The sequence below is a fragment of the Citrus sinensis genome, chromosome 9 (genome assembly GCF_022201045.2).
Source record: "Citrus sinensis cultivar Valencia sweet orange chromosome 9, DVS_A1.0, whole genome shotgun sequence".
Classification (NCBI taxonomy): domain Eukaryota; kingdom Viridiplantae; phylum Streptophyta; class Magnoliopsida; order Sapindales; family Rutaceae; genus Citrus; species Citrus sinensis.
Genome location: NC_068564.1, coordinates 29,274,681 through 29,302,204, shown reverse-complemented (window position 1 = coordinate 29,302,204; position 27,524 = coordinate 29,274,681). Strand labels below are relative to the sequence as shown.

Sequence of the window (27,524 nt, the reverse complement as noted above, 5' to 3'; positions counted from 1 at the left end):
AGTGTTACATAAAAAAAATATTTTACAACAAAAATAGTATAAAAGGTAATTTATTGTTAAGTTAAATGCTCGATTGGAGATGCTCTAACAACTTAAAAAGTGCAATAAATGAGAAAGCTCGATAACTAATTAATTATCACGTCCTTAAGAAAAAGACGTGTTCCCACTTTCCCAGGACAATAAAACTAGTCTGCGTTGATAGAGACTGTCAGTTATCCCCATTTCGAATGCCGCAAAGGTCGAAATTATTTAATGAAAAACAAAATATGTAGTATGAATTAAAGAAAACAAATAACTTTATCGTAGTCATAGACAGAATGGCAGAGATTGCCTTCTCAAAAAACCTAAATAACCATCTAAAACTAGTGCATAACCCTTCAACCAAAACCGCCGTTGCCTCCACCAACCCACACTTCACATTTAAGTATAAAAACCATACCCTTTACTCCCCCCATAAAAAACCCCGTCACTGTATCAAAACTGTTATTACAAGCTCATAATATATAACCTACCAATACAAGAACGGCACTGGAGAGATAATGGTCTGACCAATTGCCTTAAGCAACAAATAAAATGCAACCCCGAGGACTCAAACCAACCATTGCTTTACTACAAAATACCGTCATTAAACCTCCTCCAAGAAGAGGGAAAACACACTTTCATATAGAAACAAGTTAGAACTAGCACACACTATAGTGCCAGTGCCCCGATGGCAGTTGGAGGCATTTGTCCGACACAGCCACACCTGTGGTATGAAAACTGCCGCTTACTAGCAGATGCTAACAAACAAGCTCCAAAAGCCTAATATTTTGGGTCCATTACCCTCTAGTCTTAGCTCTCTTCATACCAAGGCTGTTATGGAAGGGGGACACTGAACCAGACATTGGAGAACCCTCTTCACGAAGTGTACCATTGAGCATTGCAAGCTCTCGCAGTTGTTGTTTCTTGTAGAAATCATGGGATTCATCCTGAAAAAATATGAAAGGGAGTTAACATTCTAGCCAATAAAGAAAGCAGTGAAACAATAGGACAAACGGAGATATGGAAACAAGGCTGCTCACCACAGGCTTGAGCAAATCTTCAAGTATCTCACGTGCTTGCATTAGGCGAGCATCAACTATCTCAACTGGCAATTCTGCCTCAACCAGGATATGGAGAGGCTCATTCAAATGTTCATACCCAGGTTTTCCTCTCATCATTTCTTCCTTTAAATAGGGACAAGCAAAAATAATTAGAACCAAGAACATGCAAATGTGTACATTAAAAAATCTCATTAGAAATTCCAGAGACATACAAAATATGGACAATAAAAACAAATAATAATAATAATAACATCACTATTACCCTTGCTGGATCCTTTATACTGCCGCGTCCCCTAATCAGAACACGGCATTCTGTACTAGCTTCGACTCGCTTAAGCGAGTTGCCTCGAGGACCAAGGAGGCGCCCGACAAAGTTGAACTAAGACAATAAGTTATAATAAGTTGCTGCCAGAAGAAGAAAGAAAGAAAGTAATAATAGAAAATACAACAGAAGAAGTTCATTCATACATTAGGATATTTTTCGACTGGAATATCCACTCTGATTGTCCTCTTAACAATGAGACCTGATGAGCTACCTTGTGAGCTAAGCCAGTTTTGTGCTGATGATGACTGCATTAAACCAGAAATCTGCATATTTTCATCCAAAATATCATCAAAACCCACAGTAGAAGATTAATGCAATTGTCCTTGCATGCCTAAAGAAATAAAGACAAATCTAATAGGTGACCTCCAGTGATTCCAATAGGCATTTAACAATATCACCTTGCATCAGCTTAAAACAAAATGAATTGGTAATCAAATATGGACATAAGCAAACAAGAACACCTAAACAGATAAAACAATTGGCCACCCAAATTGTGTACGGTCATTTTAAGCAGATTCATAGAAGACCATTTCAAAAGGCTTCCAACCTAAAGGCAGAAGGTACAAGATCATCCAAAGCATAAAGCAATTATCAGAAACTAAACAAACAGTTCAGATGTCATGTGCAACAGCAGCTTCAATAACACTATACGCAAGCGTTTCATGAAACCCAAACTGTGACTTCATGAAAAGCCTCCTCAGGCAAACTGTAAAACTGCAATTTAATAATTGAAAAAGCAGCACTCCAAAATAGAATATCTGAATTCCTGCTATTGCTGGACAGTCTCTGACTGTTATTACACTAGTAGGATTTGCAATTCACGCCATAAGTAAGAATTTCATTAATGAGTCAGCAACTGTGCGTGCATTTTGAATTAGCAACCAAAAGAGGGGATACAATGGAGAACCGTCTAATTAGAAGTCAACATTCCAGAACAGGTTGCTAAGTTAAAATCTATGTTCACTGCTGCTTCATGTTAGCCTCAGACTACCTGTCATAGCAAGAGTAGCATTTGTACCACAAGCACTCAAAAAGAAGTTATGTTAGCATGAAATGTAAATATTGAGTCAGCAATGCTTCTAAAAGACAGTAAAATTAGAAGGAAGATAGTTATGTTAATGGTTAGTATCCGTACTTCTGATTGAAACCGTGATGCCAATCCATTCGTATCAGCTCCTCCATTTGAAAATATTCCTCCAGAGGTGAGAGGGCTAGCATGTTCAAGCCCACTTTGACCTAAAACTGATGCATTCCCCAACAGTGTGGTTACACGCATAATTTCTGCTCCAAAAATGTCAATTTTCAAGAATAAGATGTACCAGTTAGCATTTGTTAACAAATTCGTTAGTAGTCACCATAAAATGGAGAGACAGCACGGAATGTTAACTGAGTTAGTTAAAAATCAAAATTGTCCTCGTAAATAAATCTAACCTTCCAAAATATACTCCAAGATGAAAGGAAAAGAAAAGCATACCTTTAGTTCTATTTTATTGAACACTAACATATAGAAACAGCCACATACACTAAGGGAACAAATTATGAATCAGTTTCTGAGAGCTGTAAGTTAACTAAATGATTTGTTAGAACCATTATGAGAAGCGAGAAAAACCGGTCGATTTCTCTGTTTAAGTGATTTCTTCAAATTTATATTTTTCTTGATTTTTACTAACCGAAAAACTGCTATAAAATACTTTGAGACGTGAAGTAGCTAGAATCTGATCTCCCCATCACTATGAATTCCTAGCCTCCACCCCTTTTTCATCTTTAGATCAATCTCTCTCTATTCTTCTCTCTCTCTCTCTCTCTCGATCTTGACTCAGATTCACCCATTTGAATTGAGTAACGCCCAAATTGATTCCCAATCACTGAGCATCCTTTCCTTCAAAGTATAACTCACCAAATGTCAAAAATACTGCACATCAACATTCCAAGAACTCAGGAATAACAATAAGTGTCCATCAACCCAGTAAGCTCCAAATGTGACGCCTACTACTAATATAACCCTTAAAGTTAGATTATCAGGAATGTAAAAACAGTTCCTAGTAGAGGAGACATGAAAGTGTCATGTGAAAAGGAGGTATAGATAGAGAGAGATAGACAGAGCATTTGAGGCAAACTACCAAATACTAAAACTAGGTATACTGAATGCAACCTTATACTACAGCTTCCATCAAACAAACTTTAGACATAGGAAATCCAGGCTTAATCATTTTATTTACAGAAAAGGCAGAACCATTAACATTCCAAAAGTGGGCATAAAAAGGGAAAATGCTAATTCCAATATACTCTCCAGAAAAATATACACAACATGTACAGTTAATACATTTTTATCTTATTTTTTGTTGGATGAATTCAAGTATATCCCAAGAGTTCTCATAAATCAGTATCAACAAGGTTTTTCACCCTCTCCTCCCCACCTATTCAACAACGACCCCCCCCCCCCCCCTTCTCTTTGAAAAATAATAGGGCTTTACAGAATTATGCCCGGCCAACTTGGTTTGTTTATAGCATTTTGTTATTGTAGGAGTCTCTGGAGGTGCAACATTATCTACACTTTCGAGATTTTAATTTTTTATGTGTGTAAGCATCTAATCAAATTGAAGTAGATACAATGATGCTAGTATCTATAAGATTAAGTTTTAGGTTACACTGTTTGGCTGCCCTTCAGTTTTACAATTTGGAAAAAGAATTTTAAGTATTGATCTCCTTATTTAACATACTTTATCAAGATATTAGATTTTGTTGAACCCTAAGCAGTTTATTTACATGCCATACTGAAACTCACCTATCCAACACTTGTAACCATAAGTAAAACTTTTCAATAAAATAATAGCACACAAAAAAGAAGGTTCAAACTAACCCTGGTTCAACAGCCGGTAAGCATTCGGTAACACAGGCAGGAATGGATTAAGCTTATGACGCTCAGCTAGTAACTCAGAGAGATATCTGCAACGAAAAAAATTAAAGCAAGTGCAGTCAGTTAATTTATACATCCGTACGGACAAAATTCTAGACAACACAAGCTCTAACACCAAGATCAAAGACAGCTACTTATATCACTAGACCACTTCATTAATTCCGACTACGCCACAAAATGTAATTACTGCAATCACACCAATTACTAGAACTAGCAGTATAAACTATTTACTTGTACAAAATCACAGAAACAATCTCAGTTTCATTAAATAACCAGTATCAAAATCAACTGTTACCAAAGCTACTTAGAAACACAACAAAATGCTACTAATTTAAAAATTTAGATCAGACATCCACATGACAGAAGCTTTAATACTGACATCATACACACAAAAAATAAATAAATAAATAAATGAAAATCGAGATCTCTTCATTAATTTCTACTATGCCACACAATTTGCTCATTCCAATCACACAAATTACAAGAACTCGTACGACATACTTGGAAGATGACAACAATATATATATATAGCATCAGTCCTACAAAATCATGGAAACCCAGTTCCATTGAATTAACCAATATCAGAATTTAGATCATACATACACAAAACACAAGCTTTAATACCAATATCGCAGACAGCTGCTAATATCTACACAATAAGAATCAAGATAACTTCATTAATTACCACTACGGCGCAGAATTTACTCTTGGCAATCAGATCACACCAATTACTAGAACTGGAAATTCATACTTGGAAGGTGTGACAACAGTATCAATATGTAAAAAAACAAATCAAGGAAATGATCACAGTTTCATTAAATTAAAGACTATAGAGTTTAAGATCACAATCAACAATGAAGAAAGCTACTTGAAAACTCATCCAGATTAAGCAAGTGACAAGAAAACTAACAAAATCAATCCACCTCACACAACCAGTGTCCAAACACCAGATCTCAGGATTAAATATAATAAAACCATCGCGAAATTCACTAAACAAGTAATTCAACAAGCAAACATGCAATAAATTATGAAGATCTAACTATAATCAACTCAAAAACATAATTATCAGCAGTACTACGTAGTTTGTATACTTTTCTTGATCGAGGATAGCGGAGGATGCGGAGCGGAGAGAGGGGAGGTGAGGAGAGTGAGGAGCAGAAGGTGACAGGGAGTAGGCCATGAACCTGCCTCCACCTGATGACGCCATCGTTAAGTTAGTTTTCTGCTGTTAGTGTCTACGGTCGTCGCCGTCGGGTCACTTTATCAGATCCAGGCGGTGGCTTCAGCGGTACGATCGGCGATGAGAAGCGTACAGCGGACGGAAGATTGCGATGATTGATGATGACGAAGGTGGCGTTCGGCTGTCTGCAGATTTGTGTAGCTGGTGGGATGATCCCGACCAGACACACACTCGCTAATCTAACTAGTGGCTGCCTACCGTAGCGTCGGTGCTTAATTTTTGGGATTTTATAGCGGCTGCATTTGTTTTCTTTTACTTTATTTACTGGTGAAGATTAATCATGAGTGTGGTTGGTGAGTGGTGAGTCTGGTTGCTTTGCTTCCTTTTTTTTGACCTTTTTCTTTTCCTTTTCTTTTTTTTTTCCTAATTTTATTTTATTTTTTTAATTAATGATGATTGCTTTTTATTATTAAGTTGTTGCTACTTATTATAAATACTTACTAAAATTGTCGGGACGTTATTAATTAAAACTACTAACGAATTTTAAGTGAAAAACAAATGAAAAAGAGTTGGTAGGTGTAATTTGTTGGTAGCTCGACACAATTCTAACAAATAAATTATTCTTGGTACCTAAATAATGTTGTTGACATAACTCTTAACAAATAATTAAATTTGTGAGTTTTTTGGGATAATATTCTTGAATTTCAGTACGAAAAGTAAAAAAAAAAAAATATTGCCTGCTTTTGTAGCATTATTTAATTATTCTTTTATAATTTATATATATACACACACACTTTATCATACGTGTCTTTCTTTCAATTTCAAAAAATGTTCATACTCATTTTTCAATTTAAAAAATGTTCATTTCTTCGAACAAAAATAACTAATTTGTTGCGTGTCTTTCAGCTTTAGAGTAGTCTTCAATGTCCTGGCTGTTTGCATAATGTGAAATGAGAATGAATAAGCATACGTTTGTGAAAGTCGCGAAAGAAATTATTGGGAATTTTGAAAGAAACTGCTTCTTATCTTTTTGTTTCCAATCGAGACAACAGTGTTAAGTCGCTTTTCTTGAACTTCCTAACTAAAGGATCTAAGCTCTCTTGAAACAAAATATCCTATGCAATTTTCAATGTCTATATCGACGATAGAAAAAAAGAACATCACACATTAATCTTAGAGATAATATAAGTGATAATAGAGCTACGTTACAAACTGATATTTTATAAATTTATTATTTGAATAAAAATAAATTATGTGACCTAAGAGGTACTTAATCTTATTAGTTTAACATACTAAATTAATTTATATAAAATACATTTGTATAAAAAAATTTAACTCTGTAATCTAGTGTAACATTCGTAAACTCAATCATATAATTATTAATCTATAACTCAAAGTGTTTGATCATATTTATCCAAATGTTAATATTTATCAATATTCAATTTAGACTAATTAAGTGAATATAAGTTAACATGCGTTTGGAATTGAGGTTGGACAGCTGTAGTTTAAAAGTTACAGCATTAAAGTGTTTGGTAAATACTAACTGTTATAACTTGAAAGCTATGTTAATATGATTTTTCACTTGTATAATGAAAAATCTATTATATCTTTAATAATTGCATCAAAATTATTATTTAAAATTTTTATTTATTATATATTACTAATTTTTATTTCATAATTACAAATTTTTTTCCACAGTAATTATAACTTAAAAATTGCGGCACTTCAATCCCAAATGCACCCTTAGTCCACCACAATGGATGCATTTGGCTCAAGGATAAAAAGCTTGACATTGAATTCTGCTTACAAATCATGCTTGGTGCAAATAAAATGAGTTACCAACTAAGATAACTTATCGCCAATGTATATTATAACGAAAATTTAGATATTTGATTACCTTCGCTATTTATCAAACAATTAAAATATTAAATAGAAACATCTAAATTTAATTGATGAATTTATAAATGAAATTTCATACAGTTATAATTCTGGAGTAGGATTATCCCAGCATATCATCCATATTTTAAAGTATTAAATGGTTTATCATACATAATTTTATTATTATATGAGATGTCAATCTACCTGATAAATGTATAGACCACAAGTCATACATTTTTACTATGAAGTAGAATTCTTACTCTGCATTATCTATTTTCTGAATTTATAATAATCCTTTCTATAAATTATTATAAATGAAGTAGTCATGAGTATGCCATATTTATTTATTTATTTTTTTTTCGAGTTTATTTCCATAATCCATACTACACAAGACACAGTAAAAAAAAAAAAAAAAATTTAGTCCAATCATATCTTATCCTAATCAATCTAATCGAGTAACAAATGTGAATACTAGAAAATATAACGATACCGAAAACCCAAATTTATTATTCCTCAAAAATAAAAAGCGAGTTACCATATATTCTAGTGCAGGCGAGTTCATCTTATTCCGTTTTGCCGCATAATTACCTAACGTCCATCTCAAGGTCTCTGCATCAGCCATTGACTTTCGTCTTTACTTATTTGTTTTTCGCTGGATTTCCGCGAAAATCATCAATCGGAGTCGCAGAAGATGGGAGAAAGCTCTATACCCTTCAAAAACCTCCACAGCAGAGAGTACACTGGTCACAAGAAAAAGGTTTCTCTTCAAATTATTTGCTTTGATTTTCTCTCTCAAATAAATTGAAGTTTTTTTTTTTTTCGTTTAAAAACAATCTTTTTAATCTTGTTTAATTGTGGGAGTTACTGAAAGGTACACTCGGTGGCTTGGAATTGCACGGGCACGAAGCTTGCGTCGGGTTCGGTCGATCAAACTGCTCGAGTTTGGCACATTGAGCCCCATGGTCATGTAAAATTTCTCGTTTTTATAATATGCCTTTTGGTTGATAGTGCAATGGGTTTTTTTTTTTTTTGGCGGGGGGCGGGGGGGGGGGGGGGTGTTTCAGCTAGATGGAGTAATTGAGTAAGCAGTTAAATTTTATAAATTTTGAGGATTGTTTTGAGTTAAATACGGTTGCTTTCCTGTCTTGTTATTATTATTATTATTATTTTTTATATCAAAGTTTTGATATGCACTGGAGGAACATTGAAACTTAGTGAATTTAGACTAAATTGAATATGCATTGCCGTAAGTTCTTCAATTTGGATGTGTGGATATTGATTTAGGGTATATGGATTTTTGTCATTGTTATTGACGTTTTCGATGTGTTTGTTGCAGGGAAAGGTGAAAGATATTGAATTGAGGGGGCATGCAGATAGTGTGGATCAGCTATGTTGGGACCCTAAACATGCTGATCTAATTGCTACAGCATCAGGTGACAAGACCGTGCGTTTATGGGATGCTCGAAGTAAGTGAATGCATTCCTAAATTGACTTCTTAACTTCTTTAGTTGGAAAAATTAAAAAAGGTGATGCTAATGAATTGAGTGGTTAGTCCTGTAAGTGATCAAAGAAAGTTTTATCTTCATGGTAATGATAAGTTTTAGTTGCCAGTGAATTATGCTTTGTATTTAAGAAGCTGAGTTTGAATGATCTGTTTTTTGTAGATATCACCTATGAAAGTTAATTGATGACTGTTCAGTAGAACGTTCCCTATAAGAGCTGCTTAAAGAAAGGATAATTAGTTGGAATACTAGTAATTTGTCAGTATGTTTCCTTTGTGCTGTTCAGGTGGAAAATGCTCCCAGCAGGCAGAACTCAGTGGTGAGAACATCAACATCACTTACAAACCTGACGGGACACACATTGCTGTTGGCAATAGGGTATGTCTTACAGTCCTCTATCTCTTGGCAAAAATTTGAGGTTTTCTCTCCAAAATATTTGCATTCAAAGCCGTAGTATAATCAAGTAATAGGGGGGTCATCGGTGTCCACTGAATCATTTGGCTGTCTGTTTTGTTACTTATTGCAGGATGATGAATTAACAATATTGGACGTTCGGAAATTCAAGCCAATTCATAGGCGCAAATTTGGTTATGAGGTACTCTTTAGACCAGACGAAAGTTTATTCTAACTATGTCTACTTCTGTGGCTTATGCTGTGACCTGTGAGTCTTCCTTCAAGGCAAGGGGGAAGAAAGCCAAGTTGAAACACACCTCGAAAAAGATTAAACTTTGACACTTGAGTTTTTACAAAAGAAAAGGCAAATTATAATCCTTGTGAACCATCTTACCTACTTTTGTGTGATGCCTTAAGCATGTATTTGTGTTCATCTTATCCATTTATCGATTGCTTCTTGAATTTTTTCCCTACTTACTATATTTTCCAGGTAAATGAGATTGCTTGGAACATGACAGGGGAAATGTTCTTTTTGACAACTGGAAATGGTGAGAAGTAACTGTTGGATTGAAGCTTCACTCTAAATGCTGGAAAATGCTTATTTTAAGTTAAATTGAATATAGTCATGCTTTCACTAGATTATTGATTTTATATGTGTTGATTGTGCATTGTTCTTCTCAGGTACTGTTGAAGTACTAACATACCCTTCTCTTCGTCCACTTGACACTGTTGTGGCTCATACAGCTGGTTGCTATTGCATTGCTATTGATCCAATGGGAAGGTGTTTGAAAGCTGTTTTGACCTTTTCAAGCTATTCACATGTCAATTGTGGATCAACTTATTGAAAGTGTAGTCTGTAACTCATGCAACTAATTCTCTGTGTCACGGCAGATATTTTGCTGTTGGAAGTGCCGATTCCTTAGTCAGCCTTTGGGATATCTCAGAGATGCTCTGTGTACGAACGTTTACCAAACTCGAGTAAGTGTTTATGATAATTGCATATTACCTAACATTTTGTGCTTGTTTCTACGATAAACTGTTTAAAATGTTCTTTCTGTAAGTTTCGATGATGTTTAAATGATAAGTTTCTATTAAATGTTCTGTTTGTATTTTCTCAGGTGGCCTGTCAGGACAATTAGCTTCAGTCATACAGGAGATTATATTGCTTCTGCCAGCGAAGACTTATTTATAGATATAGTATGTGCCCTCAAACTTTGTCATTTTCGTTTTCCATTTTCTAGGAAATGTTTTTCCCTGAGAAAGGGATAACCCTTTGGACTGAAGGAAGGTTGATGATTGGACTCACTTTCTGACTCAGACCAGTGAATTGTTATTTGGTTATCATTGTCTGTCCTATTTGATCTATCTTTTTTCCATAATCTTTTTATTTGCTCATGCAATGTCTTTGTGCCAATTCCTGCTGTGTGAATTAGTCAAATGTTCACACCGGACGAACAGTGCATCAAATTCCATGTCGAGCTGCAATGAATAGTGTTGAATGGAATCCAAAATACAATCTACTTGCATATGCAGGGGATGACAAGAATAAATATCAGGCTGATGAAGGTAAATTTTTGAGATTGTTCATTAAGTTTGCTTTTATATTGTTCTAATTTGTATTTCTTGTTTCAGGTGTTTTCCGAATATATGGCTTTGAGAACGCATGAAATTAGAGAACGTCACTGTCGAAGTTGAAGGGTTCCTTGATCTATGGGTAATTTAATGTATACCTTCTTAGACTTGTGATGCGGCTCTGAGAGCACATGGAAATTACATAATGGAAGCATTGTCGAAGAGTTTGATTTCTTGCCGAAGGAAGAAGTTATTTAATCTCATATTTTATTTATTTCTTCTGGACATTTTTAAACTGTTTATCCCTGCAGCATATCTTTGAAACTTTATTTTTTTTGCTTGTTACATTGTTTTTTTGAGGTGAATGAAATGAAAACAATTTGTGCTCAACACAAATGCTGTCTGTCTTTATGTTATGCAACAACCTTTTTGTGGGAGAAGCTGAGATCTTTTAAGTTGTGGATAAAAAGAAAAAGATCTTTTATTATTGATAAACAAAGCTTGTATAGCAGCAAAATCTGAGCACACAAGAGGTGTATGTTGTGGCTTTTTCTTTCAAAAAACATAAGTTGTCTGGTCGTCTAAATGCAGAAGAATAGTATCTACACTTGCAGCCGAACTGTTGCTCTTTATTTTATGCAACAACCTTTTTGTGGGAGAAGCTGAGATCTTTTAAGTTGTGGATAAAAAGAAAAAGATGTTTTATTATTGATAAACAAAGCTTGTATAGCAGCAAAATCTGAGCACACAAGAGGTGTGTGTTGCGGCTTTTTCTTTCAAAAAACATCAGTTGTCTGGTCGTCTAAATGCAGAAGAATAGTATCTGCACTTGCAGCAGAACTGTTGCTCTAAACCACTTCATAGTTCATAATGCTTGGCACCAAGTACGAGATAGGAAGAGAGGCGGCTTCACGCATTGGAGCAGATCTACTCTGCCTCAGACACAGGGAGATGGCTTCGCAATGCTGAAGCTTAAAAAGCCTATGTCTTTCTGGAATCTCTTTTCAGCTTCAGCGGCGGAAATGCAGAGTGCCATCTGCAGAGGATAAACTTCAAAAAGTTGTGTGAAATGCAGAGTGCCATCTGCAGAGGATAACTTCAAAAAGTTGTGTTGTGATGATCGGACCAAAATGCTTCATCCCCTTGAAGAGCTCAAAAAATACGTATTCAGAGTCATGTGAGGGGTAACTCTGAGATATTCCAATTGCTCCTGATGATGCCTTCAATATCCGACAAGCGCGACAAGAACAAGCATATTGAGTTTCAATTCATAAAGAATAATATCACAAACACTAAGCTAATAGCTGTTAAATCTACCTTAGAAAAGCACTGGAGCAGAGAGTATATCTGCGAACCCTCAATCTGGAGAATGTGCATAACCTCTGCGATCAGAATTAGCAGAGAATGAACTTGCTAGCAGGAAACACCAAACCTGAGAAACAAAGAAGACAAATAGTGATCACATTCTGAGAACACCATGTTAGGGGCTTCCACTTGATCTCAACGCTTGAGCTTTTCATCCTCTTTCCACTCAGTGGCTCCTTCGATAAATCAAAGCTAGCCCCTTTCATCCTCAGTTCCTGAATGCATCTAGTAAGTGCCCTATTATCGTTCTTCTCTCTTTGTAATTGCCTGCACACTTTCCAGTACCTGTAAAGCTTAAACTGAACCAAAAACACAAACACGAGTGAAGTTGACAAAGATAAAATAGAGGGTATCCACCATTTCCTACAGGTATGTTCATATTTGGGACTGACAGAAGAAGTAAACAACAATGTTAAGAAGAACCCATGAAAGACTAAAAAGAAGCAACAGAGTTGGAAAATTTCTCTTTTGATAGAATCCATTCTCGATTCTTTCAAAGAAATTCTTCGACCGAAAAGGTCTTCTTCTCTTTGCCACAATTTGAGAAGCAGAAGATGGCCAGGACTTTGAGAAATTTCCATTAATGGGTGGTGTTGAATTGCTGTGGTTGTGTTCATGCAACACAACACTTTCTGTTGGTGCTCTTCGTCTACTGGGATTTCAACAACATGGGCATCTTTCATTTCAGCCATATTTGATAATTCAACAAAAACAAACAACAATGAATAAATAAAATAAAAATAAAACAATGGATGCCAAAAATGAATTGAAACTGAGAGCTTTGAGTATTGCAGATCGTTAGATACTTAAGAACGCAATGAAGATTTTGTAGGCCAAAGACGAAGGGATCGTTGGATATTTAAATTGTTGTTAAAACGCCAGAAGAGTCTCAACGGATAAATTTCTTCCCCAACGGTCAGATTTTCCCCAGTGGAGCACGTTAGAAACGAAAAAGTCGTCATTTTATAAAACGTCGGTCTCGTCGTGTTTAATTTAACGTTGAATTATATTAAAAAAATAATTTAATATTGAATTATTGAATTTGGTTTACAATTTTTCCTTAGGATTAAGTTTTATTTTGTGGTATATTTTTCAATTGGACTTCAGCTATAATACATTTTTATTGATTTAAAAAAAATGTAATTAGTGTTGATATTTAAATTTATTTACACTGTTTCGTAATAAAGAACCCAAAAAAAAAATAATAATAAATAAAGGTTTAAAGAGTTATCAATTTAAGAGAGTGAGTGAACAAATCCTTTATTCCTTCCTTTCCTAGGTTCCACGTAAAACATCAAAAGAAAATTACAGGGCGCAACAAGAGACAAGAGCATTTATTCCCCCCAAATAAACAGATTCAATTAATAAAACTATAAAGTGAGATACTTTGCAAATTCCATGTCAATAAAGTGGAGTTATCCCAAAGCACTGTCAATTTTTTGAGCTTCCGAATGTTCTAAAAATTAATAGATTGAAGAATCAGTAGCAGCTACGTTATGATTGAATCAGCTGCTACTTGGTTTATATCTTCGATAAAATCATCATTAACTCATTAATAATACACACTCCCCTTCAAATAACAATAATGAAACAGACGGCCCAATTCCAGCATCTATTCTCTAGTGGGAACTCAGTGCTTGGCTTGAACGAGTCGGACTGAGGGTCTGGGCCCACTATTTGTATGTGAACGCTTAGATTCATGTCAAAAGTGTTTTGTCTCGGGTGCAAAGTGGTGACGTCAAGTCAATTTTTAGGGGGCCAAAATGTAAATTGGTAAAGATTTGACGGCCATATTGCTAGCCACGTATGACCACACACTCCCCCCAACTCTTAACTTCCTAACCAAGTTCTTGTTTATTTTATTTTTTCAACAAATTCCTCGTTGTCAGGCTGCTGCTGCCACAACAGTTCGAATTCTAAAAAAAATAATTCTATTTTTTATTATATTGTATAATATGAGTAGAGATATATATATATTTTTTTATGAAAAATGAGGATAATATTTTATTAAATTTAAATTAATGACATCCTATTCCTTCAAATATTTATTAGTAATTTGATGTAATTCAAAAAAAAATCTCATTTAATTTTCCCATTCCTGGTCCTAGGATTTATTTTCTTTGGAAAAAATAATAAACTTGTATTTTTCTTATTTAAATTTCAATATGTTATTTGCATTTTAAGTATTGCGTGTGAATTTTACAGTACAAAATCACAACCAGAATATATATTAAAAAGAATAAATATTTAATCATGTATTGATTATTAGCAGCCGGTTTCCAGTCAACCCCCAGCACAAAATCAACTCATTTCTTTCCTTTCCTTAAAAAAAATTAAAAACAAACATTTTCTTGTCGAAAAAGAAACACTACACGACATCGTCTATAAAAACTCTCTGCAAAGACCTTACTTCGATTATTATTCGATCAATTTGCTCCGTTTACGTTTAGTTTCATTTCCGTTCCCATTTCAATTCGGCGACTTTAAAGAAGAAGAGCAGACATGCATCTGTACAATGCGTGGTTGCCGCCACCGGTGGCGGCGGAGACGAAGAAAGAGAAGGAATCGTTTGCTGATGTTGTAAAGTCTGTTAAGGACTCGTACCGAGCCGACGATCCTGAATCTGTTTACTCTACTCTCAAATGGATCTCCGTCATCGACTTGTGAGCTCACTTCCACTCGATTCATTTCTATTAATATTCACTTCTCTTTTTTATTTTTTTCATTTAGCCGCTGCTTTTGTTGTTTTTGAAATTTGAATTCTATTTCTGTTACTATTAATTATTATTATTATTATTTTGTTTTAGCTCTGACTGTTGACTTCAGTTTGAATGAATTGCGAGTATGAAACCGTCGGTAAGGTGGTTAGGTGTGTTTTGTAGTGCATAGGTTGTTGCCACGTGTCAGTAATGAGTGGCGGCATGATCACTATGATTGAAATGATGATCGTGTTTTGATGTCCAGATAATGCTGGTTTCCTGCAATTCAATTTCTTAGAGTGTGATTTTAGTATGAAAGGAGATTGAATTTTGACTCAGTTTGATATTGAAAGCTGTTGAGTTTGAGTATGTTTGGGATTTAAATGTTGTGGATTTTAAGCAAAAATCGTGCTAGAATGGAATTGGTAGGTGTCAACTGTTAAGTAAACATTAACTGCCAAGTATTAGTAGGTAATTACTAATTCTGTAATGGCTGTGCTTTTGAAAACTGTAGTGTAACTGTTACAAACATGATCTTTGTAAGGACTGCTTGGTTATTGATAACAGACAATAGAAGGGTTAATACATTGGAGGTGAGGCTAGAATGTGATTAGGATTGGACATTGGATCGGACTGCAGCAGTTAATTTTTAGCCGCTGATTCAGCTTTTGATGGAAGAAGAACACTAGTAGAAGCTTTACTTGTAAATTGTTCACCATTGAACATTTCTTCAAAGATCTGTTGATGTGAATTATAACTATTGGCTTGATGCCTATTTGGTAGTCTTTTATGGAAATTCACTTTCCTTTTATTATTGTTCATACACATTACATCTATGTATTACAGTTGATTAAGTCCTATTTGAAATCACCTGTATGCATCTGTTTCTTCTTTGGTAAAATATTTGGGAATGGTCCTTGTTTTATTTTCACTGGTTTTCCACCTGTTATTTTGACTTAATGTAGAGTTTTCAGCTTAAGTGAGTGTCGGTGTATCAATCACACCATATCTGACTGTTAGAGGATGGTGACAGAAGTGGATTCTGACTTCTTGTTCATGGCTCTGCAGATTCATAAAGGCTAAAAGTGAATTATCTTTAGAAGATGTGGGTGCACTTGTGGAAATTGGGTTAGAATTGTTCAATATTTCACAGAATAAACTTTACGTCCAGGTGCTACATCATATGAGAAATAATTATTTTTTCATGTTTTCCATCATTCTTTGTCTTTTTCCTAATACGTATATGTGTGTGTGTGTGTGTATGTTTTGTTTCTTTGTATTAGGTTAGATGGGGAAATCTCTTAGTCAAGTTGCTCAATAAGTATCGAAAACAGTTGTCCTTGAAAGTTCCTTGGCGGCCTTTTTATGATACTCTGATTCACACACATTTTACAAGGTGAGTTTTACTTTCGTCTCTTTCAGATGTATTTCTAATATAAACTAATTGAATTACTGTATATATGGTGTATCATCTTTGTATTTAAACTGTCATTGTGTTAAACCGTTTCTGTTCTTTCCTACTCTTTTTCAAGTTTTGTCACCTTCTAATTCTCTTGACTTTGGGTTCTGTACATCTTACAGGAATACAGGTCCAGAGGGTTGGAGATTGAGACAACGACATTTTGAAGCAGTTACTTCTCTTGTTAGATCCTGCCGGAGATTCTTTCCTCCAGGTTCTGCCTCTGAGATATGGTCTGAGTTTAGGTAAAGTTTTCTATTTTCTTTTAGTTGATCTTTTTGCTGTTAAAGTGCAAGCAATGACACTGTTTATGATTGGCTTTGTTTTGGATCTACTCACATATTCTCTCTGTCATTTCCTACAAGATTTGAAACTAAGAAAAGTAGTATGGAAATTTTCTAATGTCATGTCAAACTTAAGTTTAAAAAATTATGGAAATTGTTTCTTTTCCATTGCAAATACAATTGAAAATTCAAAGTTTTGACTTAATCATTTCAATGTGATATTTAACAAAGTCGCCTGGAAACCTACCAATTTCCAAACTTAAGTACACCTGAGAAGGAAGAAAGAAGGTCAATTTGATTTTTCGAGGCTTGAAATTCTTGAACCTTCTTCCCGTTCTGCTGTATATTCTTCACAGAAATGATGGGCTTAGGATCTCCAGATATGTTGATTAAATTGAATTGGTGCCAAGGCAACAATAGTGAATTTCTTGGGGTTTTCGTTCTGAAATTTTAAATTTCATGCCTTCCTGCAGATCTCTTTTGGAAAATCCATGGCATAACTCTTCCTTTGAAGGATCTGGCTTTATGAGACTGTTTCTTCCTACAAACTTGGACAACCAAGAGTTCTTTTCAGAGTAAGGAATGGGATTCATATTTTTGGGAATTGTTATCGGTTATGCAAAATGCCCTTACTGGAGCATATTCTTTCCATTGCATGGCAGAAATTGGATTAGAGAGTGTTTAGACTTGTGGGACTCTGTTCCAAATTGTCAATTCTGGAATTGTCAGTGGACAGCTGTTATAGCTCGTGCTATAAAGAACTACAACTTTATTGATTGGGAGTGTTTCATACCCATGCTTTTCACGAGATACTTGAACATGTTCGAGGTGAGTGTGATATTTTTAGATCAATTGAAGCAAAAATGCTTATTACAAAAATATATTTAAGAGGATATCACATGTACATTTTATGCCTTATATTATACTTGGTGTTTCTTTAATGTGGCTCAGGCTCTTTTGCCTGTGGTTCATTTGGTTCTATTTTTGGTGCTGATGAATTTGTCTGTTTTGTTTCCCTTTGTGTCTTTCTTGTGCTAACCTTTTGCTGTTATCTGGTTTGCAGGTACCTGTGGCAAATGGAAGTGGATCATATCCTTTTTCTGTGGATGTTCCGAGATATACGAGGTTCTTGTTCTCCAATAAGACACTCACCCCAGCAAAGGCCATTGCAAAATCAGTTGTAAGAGATAGATTTTTGCCTTCATCTCAATTGCTTTTAGAGGGAAATATAGATAGTTCCTAGGTTTTAATTGTGCTGTCTTTTACAATCAAAATTTCAGGTGTATCTACTAAGACCTGGTAGTTCAGCACAGGAGCACTTTGAAAAATTGGTCAACCTTTTAGAACAGTTTGTTTACTGACATTTTGATGCTACAGTTTTGGTTTCTGATTATAAAGAGTTATTCATAGTTTCTAAGTGCCTTTTTTTGTTTTTCATTTCTGATATTTATTGTTGTAGGTATTACCATCCTTCTAATGGTGGTCGCTGGACTTATTCTTTGGAGAGATTTTTGTTCTATTTGGTAATTACATTCCAGAAACGCTTGCAGCATGAGCAGCAGTAAGAATTCACCAATTTAATGACGAACATACAGCTGGATTCAGTAAAAGCAAATTTTATACTCATTCTACTCGAATACTGTCATTACAGGAAAGCTGATAACAATACACAGGCTGAACTCTATCTAGGAGAATCAGAGAGGACATTTTTTGTCAACGTGGTGCTGAAGTTAATTGATCGTGGTCAATATAGCAAGAATGAACATCTTTCGGAGACGGTTGCTGCTGCAACTTCTATTTTGTCATACGTGGATCCTTCTTCAGTTCTTCCATTTCTAGCATCTAGATTCCATATAGCCTTGGAGACGGTTGGTGTTGTTGGATATATTCCTTAAATGCTAGAATTATATATATTTGATATTGTTCAGCTGTGTTCATTCCTATCTTTACAAAAGATTACCATTTAGAATTTGGAAGTTTGTCTAATTGATACGACGGCTGGAAGTATTCAGTACTTTTTAAGTTGGGACTACTTCGTCAAATTAACTTCCTTTTTATCAATTGTGTCTAAGTCAGATGACTGCCACGCACCAGTTGAAAACTGCTGTGACGTCTGTAGCTTTTGCTGGGCGTTCGCTGTTCCTCACTTCTCTATCAACTTCTTCGGTGCAACCGGCTGATCTTGGTGGTGGTGGTGTCGCTTTCATTGAACTTCTGATGATATCATTATCGAATGCATTAGCTGGTATGGATGCTAATGATCCCCCCAAAACCTTGGCAACCATGCAATTAATTGGTTCCATATTTTCCAACGTAAGTTCATAGCCCTCCATTTTCATAGCAAAAATGACTGATATGCTCCTAGATTGTTAGCACATGGCTTATGCTTCTCCACTTATGATTGCAGATAGCTACTCTGGATGACAACAGTGATGAGTTATCATTCATGCCAATGATCCAGTTTTCAGAATGGCTAGATGAATTCTTGTGTCGTTTATTTTCATTACTTCAACATTTGGAGCCCAGCAGTGTTCTGTAAGTGTGGTTGTGCAGCTCTCCTCATCTTCATTAATTGTAAGAGTTGCAGTTCACTTTCCCCTTAAGATGATATGTTACTGGTGCTGCAGGAATGAAGATCTACATTCATCAGCAACATCGGGAACTTTTCTGGTTGATGATGGTCCATACTACTATTGCATGCTTGAAATTTTGCTTGGGAAACTTTCAAAGTCACTGTATAATCAGGTATCAATTGTAGGCATAAAATGCTGAGTGTGAATTTAATATTTCCTCTCTGGACAAAGATGTTATGAAATATTTTTTCATATCATTAACAGGCTTTGAAGAAGATTTCCAAGTTTGTTACAACAAATATTCTTCCTGGGGCAATTGCTGAGGTCGGAGTGCTTTGTTGCGCATGTGTTCATTCAAACCCAGAGGAGGCAGTTTTTCACCTTGTTCAACCAGTTTTGTTGTCTGCTATATCCTCTTTGGAAGGAACACCTAGTACTGGATTTGGAGGAAGAGGAATCACTGATGCCTCAGTTTTAGCAAAGGTCTTTCTTTTTTGACTAGTTTTGATATTAGCATTTATTTCCCTTAGTTCTGGACTGTTATGGTTGTAATTGGTTGTTTCTTTTCACCCATTCTCAGGAAAAGCCTTCTCAGGAAAAGCCTACTCTTTCCCCTGCGCTTGAAGCAGCTATTGATTATCAGTTGAAAGTATTATCAGTTGCGATCACTTATGCAGGTCCTGCACTTCTTCATTACAAGGATCAATTGAAAGAGGCTATTTTTTCTGCATTTGACTCCCCGTCTTGGAAGGTCTTGCATTCTTTTTCCTAACGTGAACTATGTTTAAATGGATATGTAGTGTTGGATTTTTAAAACTGATTTCTGATTTTATTATTTATTTTGTTTGTTAATACTTTTTTTTTTAAATCACATGCAGGTTAACATAGCCGGTGATCATCTTCTAAGATCTCTTCTTGGAAGCCTGATTCTCTATTATCCCATTGACCAGTACAAGTATAACCTTTTAAGCATACACAATTATCATTGAATTCGTTTTTCCTCTCTTAATTGTATGAAAAATGAAAATTCTGGTATCTTAGGTGCGTTTTGCGTCATCCTGCTGCTGCTACATTAGAGGAATGGATCAGCACCAAAAATTCTTCTGATAATGAACTATTAACAGGTCCCAAGTGGCATGTTCCAAGTGATAATGAAGTTCAATTTGCAAATGAGCTATTGAACCTCCATTTTCAGTCAGCCTTGGATGATCTACTGAGAATATGTAAAACTAAATTGCACTCTGATTCAGGTACTGTACATACACATTTTTTTAATGTAGACAGATGGGTGTCTTGGTGTGTATTAGTTTGAGGGTTCATTTTTGCAAAATTAAAATTTCTGGCGATACAATTTGTGATGCAGGGAATGAGAAAGAGCACTTGAAAGTGACTCTTCTGCGTATTCAGTCTACCTTGCAAGGTGTTTTATCTTGCTTGCCTGATTTTAGGCCATCCTTTCAGAGTGGGGTGATGGGAGATCCTGGTTATACTTCCTTCTTAATAGCTGGATCGTCAGGGTCAATTGTTGGGGGCACTGAATTGCGGGAAAAAGCTGCTGAGATTACACATGCAGCCTGCAAGTAATGTTTATATTTTTATTGTTATTATGGATCTAGATATCTCTGTTTTGGTGGTTGTAGCCGAACATCAGTGACATTTGCAATATGGGCAGATACTTGTTAGAGGAGAAATCAGATGACAGCATACTATTGATACTCCTTATTCGCATTATGGATGCTTTAGGGAACTATGGTAATTAATACAACATCCAGATTAATTGAATTTATTTTATCTCTTCGAGCAACTTGCATTGATTACTTTTTTGAACAATCTTCTTCTTCTTCTCCCATTTTTCTCTTTTGAAAAGATAAATTATATAGAATAGAGAAACTATTTTTCTATTCCATGCATATATGCGCCTCACATTAATTTTCCTTGAACTTTGTGATATAGGAAGTTTGGAATATGACGAGTGGTCAAATCACAGGCAGAATTGGAAGTCGGAATCTGCTGCCATTGTAGAACCTCCTGTAAATTTTATTGTGTCTTCCCATTCTAAAGGAAAGAGAAGGTAAAGCATCTGATCATTAGGTCATCATCATGGAACTGCATTATTCGGTATTTATATTTCAATTCCAATTCCATTCTTGGTTTGCAGACCTAGATGGGCACTTATTGACAAGGCATACATGCACAGTACATGGAGATCATCTCAGTCATCCTATTATCTGTTTCGTACAACAGGGGATTTCTCCCCACCAGACCATGTGAAACTTTTGATGGATGATCTCCTAAACCTATCTTTGCATAGCTATGAAGCTGTCCGCATGTGAGTACCCTGATCTGCTATGAGTGAGTTATAATATGATCAAACAATTTGTTTGTTATTTTAATTAACGTTATTCCTTTTGGTAAACAAGTAATTTTGATATTGAAGAGCAGAAATTAGGCACATGGAAGGTGTAGACCTGAACCTACCATAAAAGAAAAGAAATTCGTCTTGAATTTACTGTTGTGAGTCTATGGCTGTATGTTGCACAGAAGCATGTGATGCACATTTTTCTTCTAAAGTTTGATAAAAGCATTTTTTTGGATAATTTGGCCAGCAATTTTACCTTATAGGAGTACTCTACTTTTATAAGGAAATCTTCATTTCCACCCTTGATTTGGATCCATGGTCTGTACAAGCTATCATGTTATATTTTTCTTGATATTGGCATATCTTTGAACCACATCTGCCAATGGGTGTAAGTTCCTTAACAATGTAAGAGGCATTTGAACATCCGGGATTCCTAACCATCTTCCGTTTTCTCCTTCGAGCTGGGTTTGGGTTGTTATGAGAAAAGCAGTTTGGCATTTTGTTGTGTCTTCTAACGTAACTCATGGTTCATCTTTTTAATGCAACTTTTATTCCATGCTATTGTTTCTGATCAAATTGTTTTAGGTTAATTTCTTTTGTATTTTACTTTATCTGATTCAGATTATCTACTCTGTCATAGCAAAATTATTTCTACTGATGTATGTATGAAATGTTGGTTTGGTTCCTAGACTTGCTGGTAAATCTCTATTGAAGATGATCAAGAGGTGGCCATCTTTGATTTCAAAGTGTGTGCTCTCTCTTGCTGAGAATTTAAGGATTCCAAACACACCAGAGTATGTGGTCCTAGGTTCTTGTGCAGTCCTTTCTACACAGACCGTCCTGAAGCATTTGACCACGGTAGGTCTTTCAAAGCAAAGAGCTCCAAACATATTTAACAAGTTTGCTCTCTTACATATCTTTCTATGTTCCAGGATCAAAAGGCATTCTCTTCATTTCTCCTTGGGATTCTCTCAAGGTATCCTAAATTCATATACATGGCACTATTTTCATTAGCAATAGTGTGATTACTATTTGTCACAGAAAATTATTGTATGCATATGACCTTTATATTTATTCTTTTTTTCCCCCCATGTAGTTCCCATCATGAATCACTGAAAGCGCAGAAAGCAATCAATGAGGTAGATCTCTCACTGTATGATCTAGAACCACATATTACAATTTCTTCTAATTAAACTTGTGTTTTTCTGGCAGCTCTTTGTCAAATACAACATCCTTTTCTCTGGAGTGTCTAGAAGCATATTGAAGACAATGGACAATCATAAAGATGGATCAGATTTTTCAGATTTGATTTCTCAGATCGGTTCTTTGAGTTCCGATGCCTCTCGCTTGCACTGGCGGTAATTATTTAGCTGTTTGGTATCTTGATATCAGTAGTTGGAACACTGCTTGTTTAATTTTTTCCTGCGTGTTGCTTAATGGCTTGATAAATTGTACTGATGCTTGTCTCTGAAACAAAATTGCCGATACCTTTACCTTGACAGAAATTTTATAATTCTTTAATTCTCCGAACATTTTCACTTATTTGTTACCTTGCATCAGGTATAATCTAATGGCTAATAGAGTTCTGCTCTTGTTAGCTATGGCATCCAGAAGTGATCCAAATGTCTCTTCAAAGATCCTCAGTGAAACTGCTGGTTTGTGTTCTTTTAATGAGTATCTTTAGTACGTAACTCTTTTCTGGTAGTGAAGCTACAGTGATTAGTCCTGCTTTTAAGCGTTCTTTTGGTGCCATTTCAGGTCACTTCTTGAAGAATTTAAAAAGTCAACTTCCCCAAACCAGAATACTTGCAATCTCTGCTCTAAATACGCTACTGAAAGAATCACCTTACAAAACATCATTGGAGGATCGGCCATTATTGTCTGAGAATTCACAAGGAAATAGCAAATCATCCTTGGAAGGAGCTTTGAGTGAAATTTTTCAGGAAGATGGATTTTTTGATGAGACGTTTAATAGTCTTTCACATGTTCATATAATCGCAGATACCGAGAGCACATCTTCCAGAGGAAGTCATGGAAATTCTTCCTTTCAGAGCCTAGCAGATAAATCAATTACCCGTTTTTATTTTGACTTTTCAGCTTCATGGCCACGTACTCCTAGTTGGATCTCCCTATTAGGCAGTGATACGTTTTACTCAAACTTTGCACGGATTTTCAAGCGGCTAATACAAGAATGCGGCATGCCTATGATAGTGGCGATTAAAAGTACGCTGGAGGAGTTTGCAAATGCAAAGGAGCGGTCCAAGCAATGTGTTGCTGCTGAAGCATTGGCTGGGGTGTTGCATTCTGATGTTGATGGTCTTTTAGGGGCATGGGACAGCTGGATGATGATCCAGTTGAAGAGTATCATTCTTGCTCCATCAGTGGAATCCATACCTGAGTGGGCAGCTTGTATACGCTATGCTGTTACAGGAAAAGGGAAGCATGGAACAAGAGTTCCTCTTCTGAGGCAACAAATTTTGAATTGTTTGGTTACTCCTTTACCTCCAACTGTAACTACTACTGTGGTTGCAAAACGCTATGCTTTCCTTTCAGCTGCCCTCATAGAAATATCCCCTCAAAAGATGACTCTGCCAGAAATACAGCTACATATTGGACTTTTGGAGGAGTTACTGAATAATATGTGCCATTCATCAGCTCATGTATGTGTACATGCATTTGGTTTCTTCTTTGTTCTTTCTTCTTCTCAATCTTATAAGGGCTATGAAAGCTTTATGCAGTTTCTGATGTTGGTAACAGAACACTCTAATTATGTTACTGACCCTCATGTTACCATGACGTTTTGCTTGTTTTTAATGCAAATTTATTTTCCAACAGGTAAGAGAAGCTATAGGTGTTACCCTCTCTGTGTTGTGCTCAAACATTCGGCTCCATGCATCATTTTCTCATGAGTATTCACATGAAGGGGTAAATAGTGATATTGACAATTATCTTAAAGAGGAAAGATGGGTTCAGTTTCTAACTGAAAGAGCTTCAGAGTCAGTGACGAATATTCAAAATAATAATCATTCTGACAATTTGGAGGTGTCAGCAAATTGTAGTACTCAAAATGGGCATTTGAAAGGGGATTCGCAAGATGATGTCAAATGGATGGAATCGGTATTGATTTTTATTATTTTTTTGAGTAAACTCTACTTCTGGTTTTATATCCTTTACTGATCGGTTCTTATTTCCTGAAATGTGTAGTTATTTCATTTTATCATATCAACTTTGAAGTCTGGAAGATCTTCATGTTTGCTGGACATAATTGTGGGACTTCTCTATCCTGTAATATCCTTGCAGGTATGCGAAACACAAATTTGATTTTGGTTATATAACTTAAATTATTTATCTGAAGTTTCATCTTGTTATTGACATTCTGTAGTTCATTCTGCTGCATCTGGGTCCATTAGTATCAGTTTACTCTTTGTGTAATCAATTGGTGTGGTTCGCTATAATTTTAGAGTTACGATTTTGGAAGTAATATTTGTTCAGACAGTGGAAGAAGAACAGAATTACTGTTATGGGTATACACAGATTGTGCAGATTTCAGAATTTGTTCAGAACATGAATCTTAACTCTCCAGGAATTAAAATTTTCCATTTTATCTTTTTTTAATGAGTTTGCAATGGGAGAAAGCACTGAATTTGGTGGGCCTTAATGCTTATGAGATGACTACTGCCTGATTTCTAGTAATTTAATCACATTTGAAATTAACAGACTGTGATGCCCTTTTCTTTTCTTACTTGGAGAGGTATCACTTAAATACACTATAGTTTCTTGCATTTCTATACAATATATTTTAGTTACTTGGAGCAAATTGATGTATAGAACTCTACTGACATTTTTTTTTTAAATTTTAAAGTAAATTTAAAATCTCGGATCTCATTTTTAAACCTAAAACTCTTATCTTTCTTTTGAAGGAAACATCAAATAAAGATTTGTCAACATTGGCCAAGGCAGCTTTTGAATTGCTCAAATGGAGGGTTTTCTGGGAACCTCATCTTCAGAAAGCTGTTAGCATAATTCTATCTTCTGCAGATGATTCTAACTGGAGAACAAGATCTGCTACTCTGACGTATCTGCGAACTTTTATGTATAGGTAATGATCTTTCGAGTGGCTTTTAAATGCATTGCAATTATTATTATTATTTAAATGAAACTGTTTCTCATAACTTTTTCAGAGCAATGCTGCTTAAATTCATTTGGAAAATGTGAATAGTTACAACAGAATCTGTATTCTCCACAAGTTGACATTTATAGAGAAAGAATAGCCACCTTGCTTCTGTAATTTGCTTTTGTTTCTTCCATTTCACATTTTATAATCCTTTTTCCTTTTTCCTTTTTTCACTTTCCACTTTTTCTTGTTTTCCATGATGATCTTACTTTGACAAGACAGTTTAGGAGGTCAGTGCCAGCATGCAGGCTAAGAATATTTGTGATAACATGGATGCTAATATAGTTTTTTACAACAGGCACACGTTCATACTCCCAGACACAGAAAAAAAAGATATTTGGAATACAGTGGAGAAGCTTCTAACGGACAATCAAGTGGAGGCAAGTTCTCACTACATCTCGTCTAGAGATTAGGATACAACAATTTATACATTAGTTAAGAGTGTGTTTCATTCTTTTAACAACAATGCTAATATGACCGACTTAGATTTGTGATTTTGACCCTTGATTTGAAGTACCAAAAACACAAAGCTTAAATGATATATACATTTTTTATAAAGTCCAATCTTATGGATGTTGTTGGTTATAGTTTATGCGGACTAGAGTCCTTTCACATTGGATAGGATTTTGTGCTTTTTTAACTGAAAGATGTACAACTTGTTCAGGTAAGGGAGCATGCTGCAGCTGTTCTGGCAGGCTTAATGAAGGGGGGTGATGAAAAGTTAGCCAAGGACTTCCGCGATAGAGCTTACAAGGAGGCCAATATGATTCAAAGGCAGAATAAGAGGTCATTTTAATTTGCTGACATATGTTAAATATTATATATTAGATCTCAAATGAAGAAAGGGAAGGTGGAGGAGGGGGGGGTCACCTTTTTTACTTTAATGAATGCACAAATCACGGGTTTTATTAGGATTCTCTTATCATCTATGCTTATAATGCACATTGGATTATTGGAATGCCCATGCTTTATGGATAAGTTTTCAGTGCATGTATTCTTAGACATATTTGTACATTCTACTTTATTCTTGGCTTAGATTCCCAATGGAGAAATCTTTCATTCTGATCTGAGATCTATAATTTGTGAATGTAGAAATTCGAGCTTCAGTCAGTCAGTAGCTTCTAGACATGGTGCTGTACTTGCTTTGGTTGCTTCTGTGTTATCAGTCCCTTACGATATGCCCAGGTTTGCTGCCTTCAGTATAGACAACTGTTTATCAAAATGGTTTCTTATTATACTTGAGAGTCCGGAGTACTTTGGATTTGAATTTTTTTTTTTTTTTCCAAAAACATTTGAAGAATCACAACTTCAACCATGTTGTCTCTTTCTCATGACAGTGATTGAGCTGATTCATTTCTTCACATTTTCCCCCTGTTTCAGTTGGTTGCCTGAGCATGTTACATTATTGGCACGTTTTAGTGGGGAGGCGACACCCGTTAAATCTACAGTGACAAAAGCAGTTGCAGAATTCCGTCGTACTCATGCTGACACGTGGAATCTTCAGAAAGATTCATTTACAGAAGAGCAACTAGAGGTAATTCTTGTAAAAAAGTGTTTTTTTTTTTCCCCCGGGTTGGAAACTTACAGCTTCTCAAATTGTAGAAATCAATTGTAATTTTGTTTATTATTCTTATTAATGCTTGCAGGTTTTGGCTGATACATCCTCATCATCATCATATTTTGCTTGATATGCACATGTAATAGAAACACAATGATAGTGAGATATATTGAATTTTATAATAAATTTTACCTTAGTTAATTG

General features: G+C 35.4%; 4 protein-coding genes across 4 annotated transcripts; 2 read left to right on the top strand and 2 right to left on the bottom strand.

The window, feature by feature from the left end:
• Positions 1-278: 278 nt before the first annotated feature.
• Positions 279-5,789, bottom strand: LOC102626297 (KH domain-containing protein At5g56140). Its single transcript, XM_006474711.4, has 7 exons — positions 5,416-5,789; positions 4,268-4,353; positions 2,543-2,688; positions 1,551-1,670; positions 1,345-1,461; positions 1,062-1,205; positions 279-968 (listed from the first exon to the last, which is right to left on the bottom strand). Exons 1-7 carry the CDS (start codon positions 5,529-5,531, stop codon positions 819-821), a joined length of 879 nt encoding a protein of 292 aa, XP_006474774.1. The 5' UTR covers positions 5,532-5,789; the 3' UTR covers positions 279-818.
• Positions 5,790-7,939: 2,150 nt separating this feature from the next.
• Positions 7,940-11,245, top strand: LOC102626591 (THO complex subunit 3). The gene is made up of 11 exons (XM_006474712.4): positions 7,940-8,139; positions 8,254-8,349; positions 8,719-8,848; positions 9,171-9,262; positions 9,411-9,479; positions 9,768-9,825; positions 9,959-10,058; positions 10,169-10,255; positions 10,396-10,474; positions 10,711-10,843; positions 10,910-11,245. The coding sequence occupies exons 1-11, from the start codon at positions 8,074-8,076 to the stop codon at positions 10,942-10,944; spliced, it is 945 nt and encodes a 314-aa protein (XP_006474775.1). The 5' UTR covers positions 7,940-8,073; the 3' UTR covers positions 10,945-11,245.
• A 281-nt stretch (positions 11,246-11,526) lies between these two features.
• Positions 11,527-13,158, bottom strand: LOC102626875 (uncharacterized). The gene is made up of 2 exons (XM_006474713.4): positions 12,167-13,158; positions 11,527-12,069 (listed from the first exon to the last, which is right to left on the bottom strand). Exon 1 carries the CDS (start codon positions 12,904-12,906, stop codon positions 12,244-12,246), a length of 663 nt encoding a protein of 220 aa, XP_006474776.1. The 5' UTR covers positions 12,907-13,158; the 3' UTR covers positions 11,527-12,069; positions 12,167-12,243.
• Positions 13,159-14,547: 1,389 nt separating this feature from the next.
• LOC102627147 (proteasome activator subunit 4) lies at positions 14,548-27,521 on the top strand. Its single transcript, XM_006474715.4, has 35 exons — positions 14,548-14,877; positions 15,982-16,084; positions 16,197-16,309; positions 16,495-16,617; positions 17,130-17,231; positions 17,319-17,484; positions 17,720-17,836; positions 17,937-18,004; positions 18,116-18,217; positions 18,308-18,524; positions 18,733-18,969; positions 19,064-19,191; positions 19,284-19,401; positions 19,494-19,712; positions 19,810-19,980; positions 20,108-20,184; positions 20,271-20,479; positions 20,593-20,809; positions 20,902-20,981; positions 21,183-21,300; positions 21,388-21,558; positions 22,278-22,446; positions 22,521-22,564; positions 22,685-22,727; positions 22,801-22,946; positions 23,149-23,243; positions 23,347-24,248; positions 24,424-24,705; positions 24,793-24,888; positions 25,509-25,687; positions 26,061-26,142; positions 26,427-26,548; positions 26,855-26,947; positions 27,143-27,296; positions 27,409-27,521. The coding sequence occupies exons 1-35, from the start codon at positions 14,717-14,719 to the stop codon at positions 27,448-27,450; spliced, it is 5,466 nt and encodes a 1,821-aa protein (XP_006474778.1). The 5' UTR covers positions 14,548-14,716; the 3' UTR covers positions 27,451-27,521.
• The last annotated feature ends 3 nt before the right edge of the window (positions 27,522-27,524 follow it).